We start from the raw sequence: 13,390 nt of genomic DNA on the forward strand, positions 1-13,390 counted from the left end.
TGATAAGCTGTTTTAGCCTTATTATTACGCAAAAACATGTTTTGTTTAACTATGAGAACTTGTTATTGTGTGTACGACTACATGTTATGTAAAGTATCAGCGGGCCGCAAAAGTTGGAGAACAGACGACAAGGTTCGCGCTCGCTTTGAAACAGTTGGTCGTCTGTTCTTGCTTTTCTTCGCTTGGTCATGCATCGTGGGTGAGTAAAGATGTAATATGCATGAATGGAAACATTTTATGAAGATTTTATTTTGAGAACGCGTTATTTGCGTAGCCATATCCACGTTTTAGACGAAGCCTCTTGCAACACCAGCCAACACGAGCCTCGCAGACACATATACCGTCATTCCCATGACGGCACGGTGCCCCCTTAAGAAACTCCCATAGACGGTGGCGCCAGATTACCCTCTAGGTGTTATAGTGAGAAACTCTATGTTCGGTCCATTGCTTGTCACCTGGCGTCTCGCTTCAAGATTCACAGTCCGCTTGGCTTATCATGTTAGATAAGCTCGATATACCGAGACAACGAAGATGCTCAAGGATGATTCCTTTGTCGAATAGTGCGTTCAACACGTGTCGAGTAATAAACTTTCAGTTGTTAGTGCGTCTTGTGATCGTCTAGATGCCTTCTTGTTTGTCCATCGTGCTCTCCGGCAAAGCACGAGCATGCGCAAACGTCATTCTGTTTCTCACCACAAACGCGTCCGCTTCTAAAAATATTTTTTTTTCTTTTTTCTTGTGCCTCTTATGTCGAAAGTGGCTAGATCTTATTTATTTTATTTATTTATTTCAGATACTGTCAATCCCAGTGGGATTTTTACAGGTTGGGCATATATACTCACAAATAGCGATAAAAACAGGTTTACCTAATTTCAACACTGATATTTGCAATCGGCACGAAGCAGATATACACATATGGTATGAAAAGGGGTGAAATTGCACAGGCAAATACAATGTTCACACATATTTTATTTTATACAACGACGTGAGTGATGTGTTACTTCCGGCTAACATATTCTAATTATTGCGCAACAGTTTTTCTACAAGGGTTACAAATTTCGGCAACGAAGTGTTAGTCGTTATGCAGGGGTCCAGGCTATTCCATTCTCTTATTGCAAGAGGAAAGAACGAATATCTAAAGCAGTCAGTTCGAAATGCATATTCTTTAAGTGTTAGTGAATGCTTATGGCGGGAAGGTCCGGTGTCAGCCAGGGATATATACGACGAAGTATTTATTTGTAATGTATTGTGTATTAATTGGAACAATAATTTTAGTCTTGCTAGTTTGGCGCGGTTTCGCAGAGTAGGAATACATGCTTGTTTTAGCAGTTGGGTAGGTGAATCGCTTTTCTTGTATTTGTTAAAGATGAATCCAATTGCCTTTCGCTGCACTCCCCTTAGTTTGTTAATAAGCTGTTGTGTATACGGAAACCAAATTGTGTTACCACATTCGAGGACTGGGCGAATAAATGCGTTGCATGAGAGCAGTTTAATTTCCGGTGGCGCAGCTCGAAGTCTTCTTCTGAGGAAGAACAGCCGTTTTAAAGTAGGTGGTATGATACTGTTAATATGCGATTCTCATCTTAGGTCATGTGAAATGATCAAGCCAAGATATTTGTGCTCATGAACTCGGGTGAGTGGTATGTTATTGATAGCGTATTCGAAGTCCGACCTATGTTTTTTGCGGGTTATAGATAAAAAGGCAGTTTTTTTAATGTTCAGTTCCATCTGCCACATTTTAAACCACTTCACTACATCATGGAGGGCGCTGTTTAAATCAACGTGATCATTTATAGAGTTAATTTCATTATACAGAATGCAGTCGTCGGCAAAAAGCTTCATTTTAACGCGGATGTTAGAGGGCAAATCATTAATAAAAATAAGGAATAAAGTGGGAGCAAGGACGCACCCTTGAGGCACCCCCAATGTAACTTTTGCAATGGAAGAAATTTCATTGTTAACAACAACATACTGAAACCGGTTGGTTAAGTAATCTTCAATCCAATTGACAATAGAACCATTGCCTAAAGTTGTTTTCAGTTTGCTAATTAGTTTTTGATGAGTTACTCTATCAAATGCCTTCAAAAAATCTAATGCTATTAAGTCAACTTGTTTTTGATTATCAATGCTTTGGGATAAGTCATGCGTTAATTCAAGTAATTGGGTTATGGTTGAAAGTCCCCGCCGGAAACCGTGCTGGATAGGCGATAATATCTGTGCTTGCTCTAGATAGCTTGTGATATGCTTTAATATGATATGCTCTAATAATTTTCCTACTGTGGACGTTAGCGATATTGGTCTGTAATTACCGACATCACTTTTGCTTCCCGCTTTATGAAAGGGGATTACTTTCGCAATGTTCCATTCCTTTGCAAAGCTACATGTTGATAAAGATTTGTTAAATATTAGATATAGATATTTCGCGCTGACTTCGGCATATCTTTGAAGAAAAGTGTCGGGAATATTGTCCGGGCGGTTTCCTTATTTTTGTGTCTATTGATAGTAATAAGTTGAGCACTCCTGACTCAGTTATCGTTAGCATGTCTAGTGGTCTCTGGTTGTAGTGATTCACCGCCGGAATGCGACCATCGTCAGCAGTGAACACAGACTGGAAGTATGTATTTAATGAATTTGCAAAACTTAAATTTTGTTCCGGAGAATTGAGAGTGTTGCTTTGTTTTTGAGGCTAAGATACTTCCAAAACTTTCCAGGGGAATGTTTTAAAAAGTTAGGAAGCGTAACAGAAAAGAAATGTGCTTTCGCTGTACTAATCTTTGCTTTCATTTCATTGACAGCACACGTGAGTTTGCGTTTATGTTGAGGACCTTTAATAAATATAATAAATTATAGCCAAATGATATTATAGCCAATCATAGCTCCTGCTGCAAATCTTCAGGTTTTACAAATACCTGCAATATCTAAAATATGAGAATGTGTAGCTAAGCGCTCAATGTGAGCTGCACGCAAAAAATAATATATATATATATATATATATATATATATATATATATATATATATATATATATATATATATATATATATATATATATATATATATATCGAACGGGAATAGAATGCGGCTCCACAGCGCGGGAGATAACCGTAAAATGTGTATAGTTGCTAACCGAGAGAGCCGTTGGAAGAGGCGCGGTTTGGACACCACCTGTTGCACAGGAGTAGTTACGACTATTGGTGACGACGGTGTACATTACAAACTGCGACTGTCCGTGTTCCTGCTTAACACGACGCGTGGCGCCGCGTCGTCTGCGCAGTACCAGGCGCGGATCGGCTACTGCCCGCAGACGGACGTGGCCCTCGACCTGCTGACTGGGCGGGAGATGCTGGCGCTCTACGGCCGACTCCGCGGCATCCGGGAGTGCGACCTGGCTGCGGTCATCGACCGCACGCTGCAGTTCGTCGACATGATGCAGTACGCTGACGTCACCACTGGGAAATACAGGTAATCCGCGCATGTGGCATAGCGCAAGGCTATAGCTCATCCCAGGCACTCTGCGGTTGGTCGGTTCCTGTCTCGCCTCGTTCCCGGCCTCTTCAATAATAACAATAACAAAAATTTGAGTGTCCAATGGTGGCACGTGCTCTCCCAGGTGCGAGAGCACGTACGCGCGCATCAGTTTCCACTAGACCGCACACATCCCGCGCGTCACGAGAGGGAGCGTGCCTCACTCTGCCATTCTTGCCTTGTGGCATCTAGCGCTTTGAAAGGCTGCGTTAGACGGCACAGCCTTCGGGGTCGGCCTACATATCCCAGTTTCTTTTTTTCTTGTAGCAGGTAACGCTACCAGGCTGCTGCGTGACGTTGTGCTGCCTTCGGGATCGGCCCTGGTCGTACCTAAACCGTTTGTAACGTTTCTACGCCGAGGCTAATAACAAAACTGTCGTCGTGCCGTCACCGTCATACATTAGTCATCGTCTTCATTCCTTCTAATGCCGCACGCAATTCTTCACACACACAGCTGCTTGTTTTGCACAAACACGTTGCAGGAAATATCCAGCTACCTGCAAAATATTTCGCAAGACATCGATTCCCACAGTGCGCGATAGCTGCTTTTTGGCGCTTTAAGGACTGAAGTACCAGCAACTTAAAAGCGCGCGGCGTTTATTAACCTTCCTGCAATGTCAAGATGAGATTTTTTCCGAAAGTTTACTACATTTATTTTAGGCCGAATAAGTTCATACGCAGCACACATGGCCGACGTCACTTCCTTGGCTATTATATACGGGGTGTTTCAGCGAACAGTTTCCTTTTTCTTAATTTGCCTGTGGCAGGCCACACAATTCTAGTCCATGAGGTCTTCTCGAGGAGGCAGTCATTACTTGCGACAAAAATTGAAATGCATAATTGACTAATTAAGAAAAGTGTACTAATTAAGCTTTTAACTAATAACCTATGGCACATTTTGCAAGTTACAAATTCTAGCTGGGGAATTCGCAAGGCGTATCAGTTTGGAATGTATTCAGAGGATGACACCAGTTCTGAGATATTAATTCCCGAACTTTGCGGAGAAGTGCATTGGCGTTCCAGTTACTTTTGTGCTTCAATTCATAAAACGACGTTTTGGTAAGAAAGTAAGTGGAAAGACAGTGGATTTTTACCACAAGTTGGACGGCGCATCTCTCGTAAATGTTGTCCACATAATTCTTTTCAAATGGATATACTTGCAGTGTCACCCTACTATAATTTGTAAGTTGCAGTATGTACCATAAGCTCAGTAGCTAAAACCTAATTAGTGAACTTTTGTTAGTGAACTTTTGATATCTCCGCCTGTTCGAGTAGACCAGCTCATGGACTACAATTGCGCTATCTGCCACTAGAAATTAAAAGAAATTTTTGAACGTGTTCTCTGAAACACCCTGCATAAACAGAGTGATCGTATGCAGGTTAAATGTGAAAAAAGATCACTGGTCATTTATGTGTCCAACACCCTTATTTGCTTCATGTACTGCTCTCATTACATGCTCGTGTACTATTTATTTTACCTTCAAGTTACTCGCAAGTGCTACCACTAATACGTTTTCATTATTTTTGGCATTCCGACATTGTGCTGGTGATCGACCTACTACTGTGCTTTAATTAATCGAGGGTTACCACACAGTCTTTGTCTGAATCACGTGATTGTGTCGTGTGACTTATTTTACGCAATATGTAAGATAACTTGTTCTATTTCTGAAACAAGCGGATCAACGGGTAATACATGGTTAACGGGTAATACAACGACTCAACGGGTAATACATGGTTAACAGGTAATGCAACGGGTAATACGACTCAATGGGTAATACAGCCCTGGTTCGGCGACTACGGCGTTCTGCTGCTCGACGCGAGCCATCAAGATTGGCGCGACATGCCGGAGTATGCAAAGACATGTATATATCCATAATTTGGAGCATGCGCTTTAATGAACCTCAGCTGATCATTTCTAAGCTCTTCCAGGTGATCGCAGAAAATGGTTAACATTTCCGCAGCTATCTGAGGTGGAGTTTGAAAACTGGTTGGCGCATTTTCGTCAACATGATGCAAATAAACCCCCCATGGAGACATCGGCAAGGCGAGTGCAAATTGTGCTCTTCCTGTTCGTGTATCTTCATGTAGTGTGTGTTTTACATGCGATAAGAAGTCGTACTTAGTGTTTTGCACTGGTTCGTGAAGCCGTTTGTACGAAGCCTCTTGTACGTCATATGCCTGAACACACACACAAAAAAAAGAAGAAAACATTGGCGAAAAAGGACCCAGAGGTGTGCACCGAAATTCTTGAACCAAAAGCAGTCATTCACCGAGTGCATGCTGGATGACGCAGTACGCCACACCGCCGCGAATACAGAAGCTTCATGAAAGCCCGTAGTGTCTGCGCCTTGTCAGCGCAAGTTCATTACGTGTAGTATACGTCAGGGGCACCACGTACAAGAGCTGCCATGAACATGCTATCGCGTCCTTTCAGTTGTATAATTTTTTACGCGGAGCTCCAATCATGTTGACCGGGTAATGTCTTGACACGTTGGGCAGAGAGAAGGGGACCTGACAAGGACGCTCGAAACAGCGTGACACGTTAGAATGTCGTGGGTGTGACGTACGAGCGCTGCAAGATCGGCCACGTTTTCTAGCGGTGGCACGCGTCGCAAGCTGTCCCTGGCCGTGGCGTTCGTGGGCAACCCGAGCGTGGTGCTGCTGGACGAGCCAACGGCCGCCGTCGACCCGCAGGCGCGCAGGCGCATCTGGAACATACTCGCGGCCGTCAAGCGGAACCTCGACCTCTCGATACTGCTCACCTCGCACTGGTAAGCCACACTAGTTCCCTCTATTCACTTTGCGGAACCCCACTGTATACGCACGAGCCGAACGCTTGCAGTGTCGGGATAATGTGGCTTTTCTAATATATTCCAATTCTGCTGCTCTCTGCGCTTCGTCATTCTCACCCGTTCCTGTTCACGTCTCTTCACGTAATGTGTGTTTTACATGCAATAAGAAGTCGTACTTAGTGTTTTGCACTGGTTCATGAAGTCGTTTGTACGAAGCCTCTTGTACGTCATATGTCTGAACACGAAAAAAAAAAAACATTGGTGGAAAAAGATTGGTTGTGATTCTCACGATCACAACCAACCAATTGATCAGTCAGTCATGGAATTGTTCGATAAGTCAGTCTCTCGATCGATTGGTCGATCGACCAGTCGGTCAGCCAGTCTGCTTGTCCCGGTGGGTTCCTTCCGTACGTTGAAAAACGATTATGGTTTGCATCTCTTTTCTTCCCAATCTAAGCCTCCGTGAGACCTTCATTACAAGTTGAGCGTCTCGCACGAGAGTTGTGCTGCCCTGTACGGAGATCACATCTCTTCGCAATGTGCGTTGCGCATCGCACAGCGAGGTTACAAGTGCTTGCGTGGTTCTGTGCTCTGGTTGCGCAGCATGCGGGAATGCGAGACCCTCTGCTCTCGCGTGGCCATTCTGCGCCAGGGACGCTTCGCGTGCCTCGGCTCCACGCAACAGCTCAAGGAGGACATCGGCCGCGGAGCCACGATTCTGGCGCGTTGCGCGCCACAGGATGCAGGTGAGCGTACACGCAAAGACAGGAAGGCCCGCGGACGTGTTCGAACTGCGCGCTCGATAACGGTTTCGGGCTAAGCAAAGCGAAGGCTGATCAAACCCGTATGTCGTGTATTTTGTTGATCGATTCGCGGGGCTTGTGTCTAACACCCGAAAGCAATACCGAGCCTATGGGAGGCACCGTAGTTGTGAGCACCGGATCGAGTTAAAGTTCTTTAACGTTGATTAATCTAAACGCGAGAGCGGAGAATGCGTCCGACGCATTCGAAAATCGAACCCACTGCAGCAGCACACCGGCAGCCAGGCCCCAGCGGGTCGACACGGCCGGTCGCTTGGTCCGTTTCGCGGGTGTGCGAAAAAAGAAAGTGGTTTCCCTTCATGTCAAGGCTCATGTCTCTTGTAGAGCAAACGCTATTAGAAAGAGGTTTTGCTTGAAACTATACTTTCAGCACTACGGCCCTTCTCCGACCCAACAAAATCCTAGTGACACAATACCTTTTAAAGTCAGTTCTTATTGTTAAACGATCTTTTACGAATCTAAGAAATGTTTGTTCAGAAGGCACGGGCCCGTACTCACATCAACACGTCCGTACGCGAAAAAAGAGTCTCCAATCTTTTCACATAAGAGAGTATTTTGTTTGCTTACCTATGCATACAAATTTAACGTGATGTTACGGTTTCTAAAGATCACTTTTCATCCTGGATTGCTGCGTCATTCGGTGGCACTTGCACAATTCTACGCATTCATGTTTGGCCATCGGTATCGATGCCAGCGGTATGTCTCACACAAAGTATAATAATCGTCTCAGCAACCAGTGGAACGAATGATGAATAAACGCTTTACATACACTCAATCATTGCATATCATTGCACATAATGGTCCTGGAGAGATTCATTTCAAGGCCAAACTTGTCTAACAAACTCGCTGGCTACAATTAGTAAATTGCAATATGTGCCATAAAGCAATCGATTAAAAACATAATGAGTGCTGTTCGTTAATTAGTTGAATATGTGTTTCGATTTCTCGTGCTAGCAATATCCGCCTCCCCGAATAATCCAGCTCAAGGAGAATAATTATGCTATCTACCAGACGATATTTAAAAATACCGGAAAACTTAAATATGATCGCCCCGGTATAGTGCTGCCTGCATTTATATAGCGTTACGTTACACCAGAATATATAAGGTTATCGTTTCTGGTTTTATTTTGAAAGGCTAATAGATATGTTGTTCACGGTGATGGACACTAGGTTTGACGAGGATGCTGAAACGTCACAGAGGCACAAATGCGACGGCGATAACATAATTAGCTGAAGGGACTGTCCATATGCCGTTAGCTGCCTTGCTAGCCGGCTAATTCTCGCGTTCGGGGATTTCGGTGCACGTATACGTCCACGTGGTTGGAGTGGAGGGCGTGCTTTGTCCTGACAGCACGCGGGTTCGTTCCGCTCACACCCCGCAGAATGTGCCGGACGGAGCAAGCAGCCGTCTACCCTTCTTGCAAAGCATTTTCGAGGACCCACGTCTCAGGCTTCTGTGGCAGCCGTTCATTCAGAATTGTCTATGACGGTGTGCACCACTTGTCAGAATTTCACGTACTATTAGCAGACCACGTCCGCTAGTGTTACTTAGCGTACTGCTATTATATATATATATATATATATAGAGAGAGAGAGAGAGAGAGAGACAGAGACAGAGAGATTAGCTGACAGAGAAAAAACTGCTGACCTCACCGTAGCTGTTTATAGCACGCGGCTGACACCTGAACACCGGTCAGCAGTGTGGGGAACGAGGAGAAGGGAGGAAAAAATGACAGGAGGAGGGTTCTCGGAAGTGGAAACTGTGCGGCGCTCTGTTCGAACGGTATCTTCGTTCCAGCTTGTCTAGCTTGTCGCACCAGCTGGCTTAACGTGTGCTTTCGTATGTCCCTGTGCAGACGTGCAGGGCCTAATTTCCCGTCCTGTGCGCATAGCCGACCTCAATAGTTCTCGGAGCGCGGAAATCGATAGGAAAAAAAAGCTTAATTTTGTCGCTTATTCATTATGCACCCCCGATTCGGAGGTCAGAGTGATTGTTGAACGGGAAGTTACGTTAGCAAGTACATTTGTTTTCTTTACTTTTTTCCCAGTAAAATCCGTGCTCCAAAACCTTGCTGTTAGGGTAGCTGTGAAAAACAACAGGCGAGAAGCTATAGACGAGCGCGCTTCCTTTTTTTTTTTTTTTTTTCATGTCCAAAAAGGACGCGTCATTAGGTAGTGGTGGCCATTGCATTAGCGTTGCAGGGCTCCGCTCCGAAAACGACGTATTTTTGTAGCGCGGTATTATTAGTTGTCGTTAGCAAATACAACACGCTTCGATATGGACACTCCCGCTGGGGCAGATAAACTGCGACTCATTTCATCGATGTGCAGGCCGTGGTTCGCTCGCGAGAAAAGCGAGATGATGCATGGACAGTAAAGGGTATGACCATGACAAAATCAACCCGCCGGCGCTCTAGCTTCCTCATAGACACATGCTCCCACCGTCAATACGCGTGTGTGTTCCTACTGTATGCATTTACTTGTCTGCGTCCCCTTACGGTCCTTCGTTCTATGCTAAACGCTCTAATCAGCGCTACTATCCGTCTTGGAGATGGCTTTTTCTGTAAGGCGTACTTGCATAGCAGTTAAGCCCGCCGCAGTCCGACGTGAAAATTTTTAAATATATAAGTACGTAAACAAGTGCGTTGAAAGTGCTTGCAGCTTTTCAGCGTTGATTGAAAAATCAGAATGAACGAAGAAAAAAATGAACGAGAATTTCGAGCGCCATTCCATTCACATTACTTAAACCGCATACAATACTGAAAAGTAAATCGCGTTATATTTTTGCAAACACTTGTTAGGCTTGCGAGAACGTAATACATTAATTTATGAGCAGGCTGTTTGTTTGTTCATTTGTATTTTGTTTTGATTGTTTCTTTGTTTGTTTCTTTGTTTGTTTCGCATTTCTTTTAACTCGCACGTGCGCCAGCAGTGTATACGGCTGAGTAAGAAGTCAGAACAAACCGTGCAGGCTCACTCGCTCCCCGCACTGTTCGCCCCCTTTTTGTACATGGCCCTACCATTTTCTGCAGGCTCCGTGTGCACATCGCTGGAGAAGCGCTTCCCGGGCGCGCAGCTTCGGCGGCGCCACCAGCGCGGGGCCCTGCTTCGCTTCCACGTGGTCGCGCAGATGTGGCACAAGCTATTCGCTGGCATGGAGGAGCTGCGTGCCGAAGGCCTCGTTTCCGAGTACGTGGTCAGCGACGTCAGCCTAACCGAAGTGTTCCTGCACTTCGCCCGACGAGAGGACAAGGGCATTTCCAGTCGTGCGACGGCGTCTCCGAGCGAGGCGTCCCGTTAGACCTCGCCGCTCGCCGCTACAACTTCGCTATTTGTTCTCGCCCAATATAAACTCAGTCCGTCTCTTCACTCGTGTGTGCATGCGTGCGTGCGTGCGTGTGTGGGCCTGTGTGTGCGTGCGCGTGCGCGCGCGCGCGCGCGTGTGTGCCTGTCTGTCTTTGTGTCTGTGTGTGTTTGTGCGCGTGTGAGAGAGAAAAGGCGAAAAGAATGGCTGCACGGAGAGTTCGCTTGCCATAACGCCCCTCGGCGACTTCAATGACGAGGAGTTGCTCGAGAAAAACGCTTTCACTAGAGTGTAGTCGAGTCGATGATAAGAGTGCCAGGTTGGAACGTATCACTCGGACCAGCCGCGGCGGCTTAGTTGGCTTATATACGTTGTTCTGCCAAGCACGAGGTCGAGAGTTCGATTCCCGGCCGGGGAGGTTGCATTTAGATGCTTGCGAAATGCAAGAAACGCTCGTCTACTTAGATTTAGGTGCACGTTAAACAATCCGGGATGGTCAAAATAATCGGAAGCCCCACACTTAGGCGTGCCTTATATCAGGTCATGGTCTGGGCACGCGAAACCACAGATTTTTTTTTTTTTTTTTTTTACTCGGGACAGTGTCAATGAAGCGTAGTGACCATTAGTCGACGAGTGATGCTGCAATGTAGTTAACACACAGAATGAAGATACACTGCTCTGTAGCTTTTAGGGCAATGAATTTATTCCAGGTTCGATGGTTCGTTAAGACGAAACATTCCTCTTAGGAGCTCCTGATCAAAAGCTTCCTCTTATGAGCTTACTCTATTCTACTGCGGAATCGCCATTAACTGTTGTAGTAGTGCAAGTAATTTTAACGATGATTGTGTGAGAGTAGTTGCGCTATTTTTGACGCTCTGTCCCTTTGTCGCGACGGTTTTCTCAATATTTGTTGTGCGAGGCACGAACTTCATGGATAGCGGTAGTTACTCGAAGCGCTCTATGGAAGCACTCGATGCAGCCCTCATAATTCTCATAAAATATTGACACGTACACGTGATTTATTGAGTTATGTGCGCAGCTCTAAAGTAAACGTCACCCTGGAGCTTTAAGACATTCACATCTATAGTTATTTGCGGCGCGAAGTAGTCAGCATCGCAGTTTACGATGATACATATTTACAACGATATGACGATAGATCATGCTGAGAAAAGGTATAGATGTTTACAGCAGGCAGTTTAAGACTGTTCCCAATCGGTTGGTAACTTGGCAAGAATACTGCTCACCAGGAGACCAAATTTGCAAGTGAGCTTCAAGAAACAGCTCCCATTTTTTTCTTTTAATCTATGGGAGCTGTATTAAAATGGCGATACTATTGGTCAACAGTTCCTGTAATGTTAATCGGAACATAGCAGAAAATGATACTCTCGGTTATAGATGCGTCATGGGAACGCCCCCAATAGAATCCGGCGCTTCCGCAACACATGGCTGCTGCGACCAAATCGTGCTTTGCTTTCTATGTAAGTCGGAGTTCCACAAGCTTAACGTGTCCAGTAACTCCATAAATCCCGTTGCTAAATTCGAGTCCGCGTAACGTACAATACGGCCGTATAAACCGAACCGACGATAAAAGGTAACGAACGTCGCGTGGCGCGTCTAGAAACGGCAGGCGACGGCGCCTACATGGTAAGCACCAGACCGGCATTGCGATGTCATCAGGTTGCCTGGGCAGGAATGCGCGTTTTCCATGTCCTGTAAGTGGCGCATAAAACTCCTACGTTATGTCAAGCCAGTACTTTTGTTTCCGTCTAAATTCAGCTTTACCGTGGGCCAGTCTCTCGCGTCTCATATGTCGCACGTCCTCTCACGGAGATCGATCGTTCCATCACTGCGGGGACGAAGGTGACCGGCCCGGCGACGCTGGGCCGAAGGGCCACAGCATGCCGGACTTCCTTCGCGTCGATGTCCGGATGCACACGGTGACCTCGCCGTTGTCCATGACGTTTACTTCGTCGCTATGAAACTCGTTCGGCGTCCCCGTCGTCTGCGCGGACGCAACGTCGACCAAGCGCAGCCGCGCGAGCGCCTCCTTTTTGCTAGCAGTTGATGACATCGGCTGAGTCGTCTCGCTGACGCCGCACGCGTAGTGCGTCCCTCCGTTCGAGCAGGCACCGTCGGCTTTTTCGTCAGCGCCGTCGTGTCGGTTCCGAGTCTTGCGTAACAACAAGAGTCGGGCCCCACTGCCACCCGCGCGCTTGACGACTTCGTGGCACGGGCCAACGTCGGCCTCCGTCACGCCCAGGGCAACGCGGCTGCTGCCACCGGATGTCGCGATGTCGTTGCGCTCGTCTTCTTCCTCGTCGCTTGCCGCAGTGCTCTCGTTGTGATGTGAGCTGCAAACGAGAGGAGGAGATGGATCTTGCTGAAGCCCACATATTTTCTGGTCCACGCCTCGAGGCTGAGCACGTGAACTGTTGTGGCATTCTGCTCTACTTTGCCAAGCGGCAGTTGCAACTACGTTATGGCCTGTTTCGGCGGCAAGGGGCTGCTCCGATTCGGTGCCAAAAATTGATAGTGTGGCTTTCGGGAGTGGTTCGGGCGATGGCGGTTCCGGCGCCAACGCTGAAACCAAAGCTATGCCGTCGACGGCAGCACCAAGCTTGGAGAGAATGGTCGTTTCATCGAAAGAGCACGAATACTTTCTCCAACTTATCGCCTGGTCTTCGTCTACGGGGAGCAAGATTTCGCACTTCGGATTGTTATCGCACCCTTCGTTGAGCCACTTCAGGTCGTCGTAAAGGTTGCGATCGTCGGGTGATTTGCAGGAAGAATTATCGGAGCATGCGGAATATGAAATCGGAGCGATGGTCGTCGACGACTTGTCCGCGGGAGAGTTGCACTCGGAGGTCGGGAACTCGCGGTCCTGTGTTGGGTCTGGAGGCGACTTCTGGTCATCGAGGTCGACCACTTCTTCAACCATCGACAGGGCGT

At 46.6% G+C, this 13,390-nt stretch overlaps 1 protein-coding gene across 1 annotated transcript in view; it reads left to right on the forward strand.

The window, feature by feature from the left end:
- The window catches only part of LOC126536664 (phospholipid-transporting ATPase ABCA3-like), a 42,505-nt gene extending 32,013 nt beyond the window's left edge, over positions 1-10,492 (forward strand). Inside the window, exons 22-25 of the mRNA XM_072287606.1 lie at positions 3,176-3,461; positions 6,122-6,295; positions 6,920-7,062; positions 10,170-10,492. Of these exons, the coding sequence (XP_072143707.1) occupies positions 3,176-3,461; positions 6,122-6,295; positions 6,920-7,062; positions 10,170-10,438 (872 nt within the window). The 3' untranslated portion in view covers positions 10,439-10,492. The remainder of the gene's footprint in view (positions 1-3,175; positions 3,462-6,121; positions 6,296-6,919; positions 7,063-10,169) is intronic.
- The last annotated feature ends 2,898 nt before the right edge of the window (positions 10,493-13,390 follow it).

This window comes from Dermacentor andersoni, chromosome 4, assembly GCF_023375885.2.
Source record: "Dermacentor andersoni chromosome 4, qqDerAnde1_hic_scaffold, whole genome shotgun sequence".
In the NCBI taxonomy this organism is placed as follows: domain Eukaryota; kingdom Metazoa; phylum Arthropoda; class Arachnida; order Ixodida; family Ixodidae; genus Dermacentor; species Dermacentor andersoni.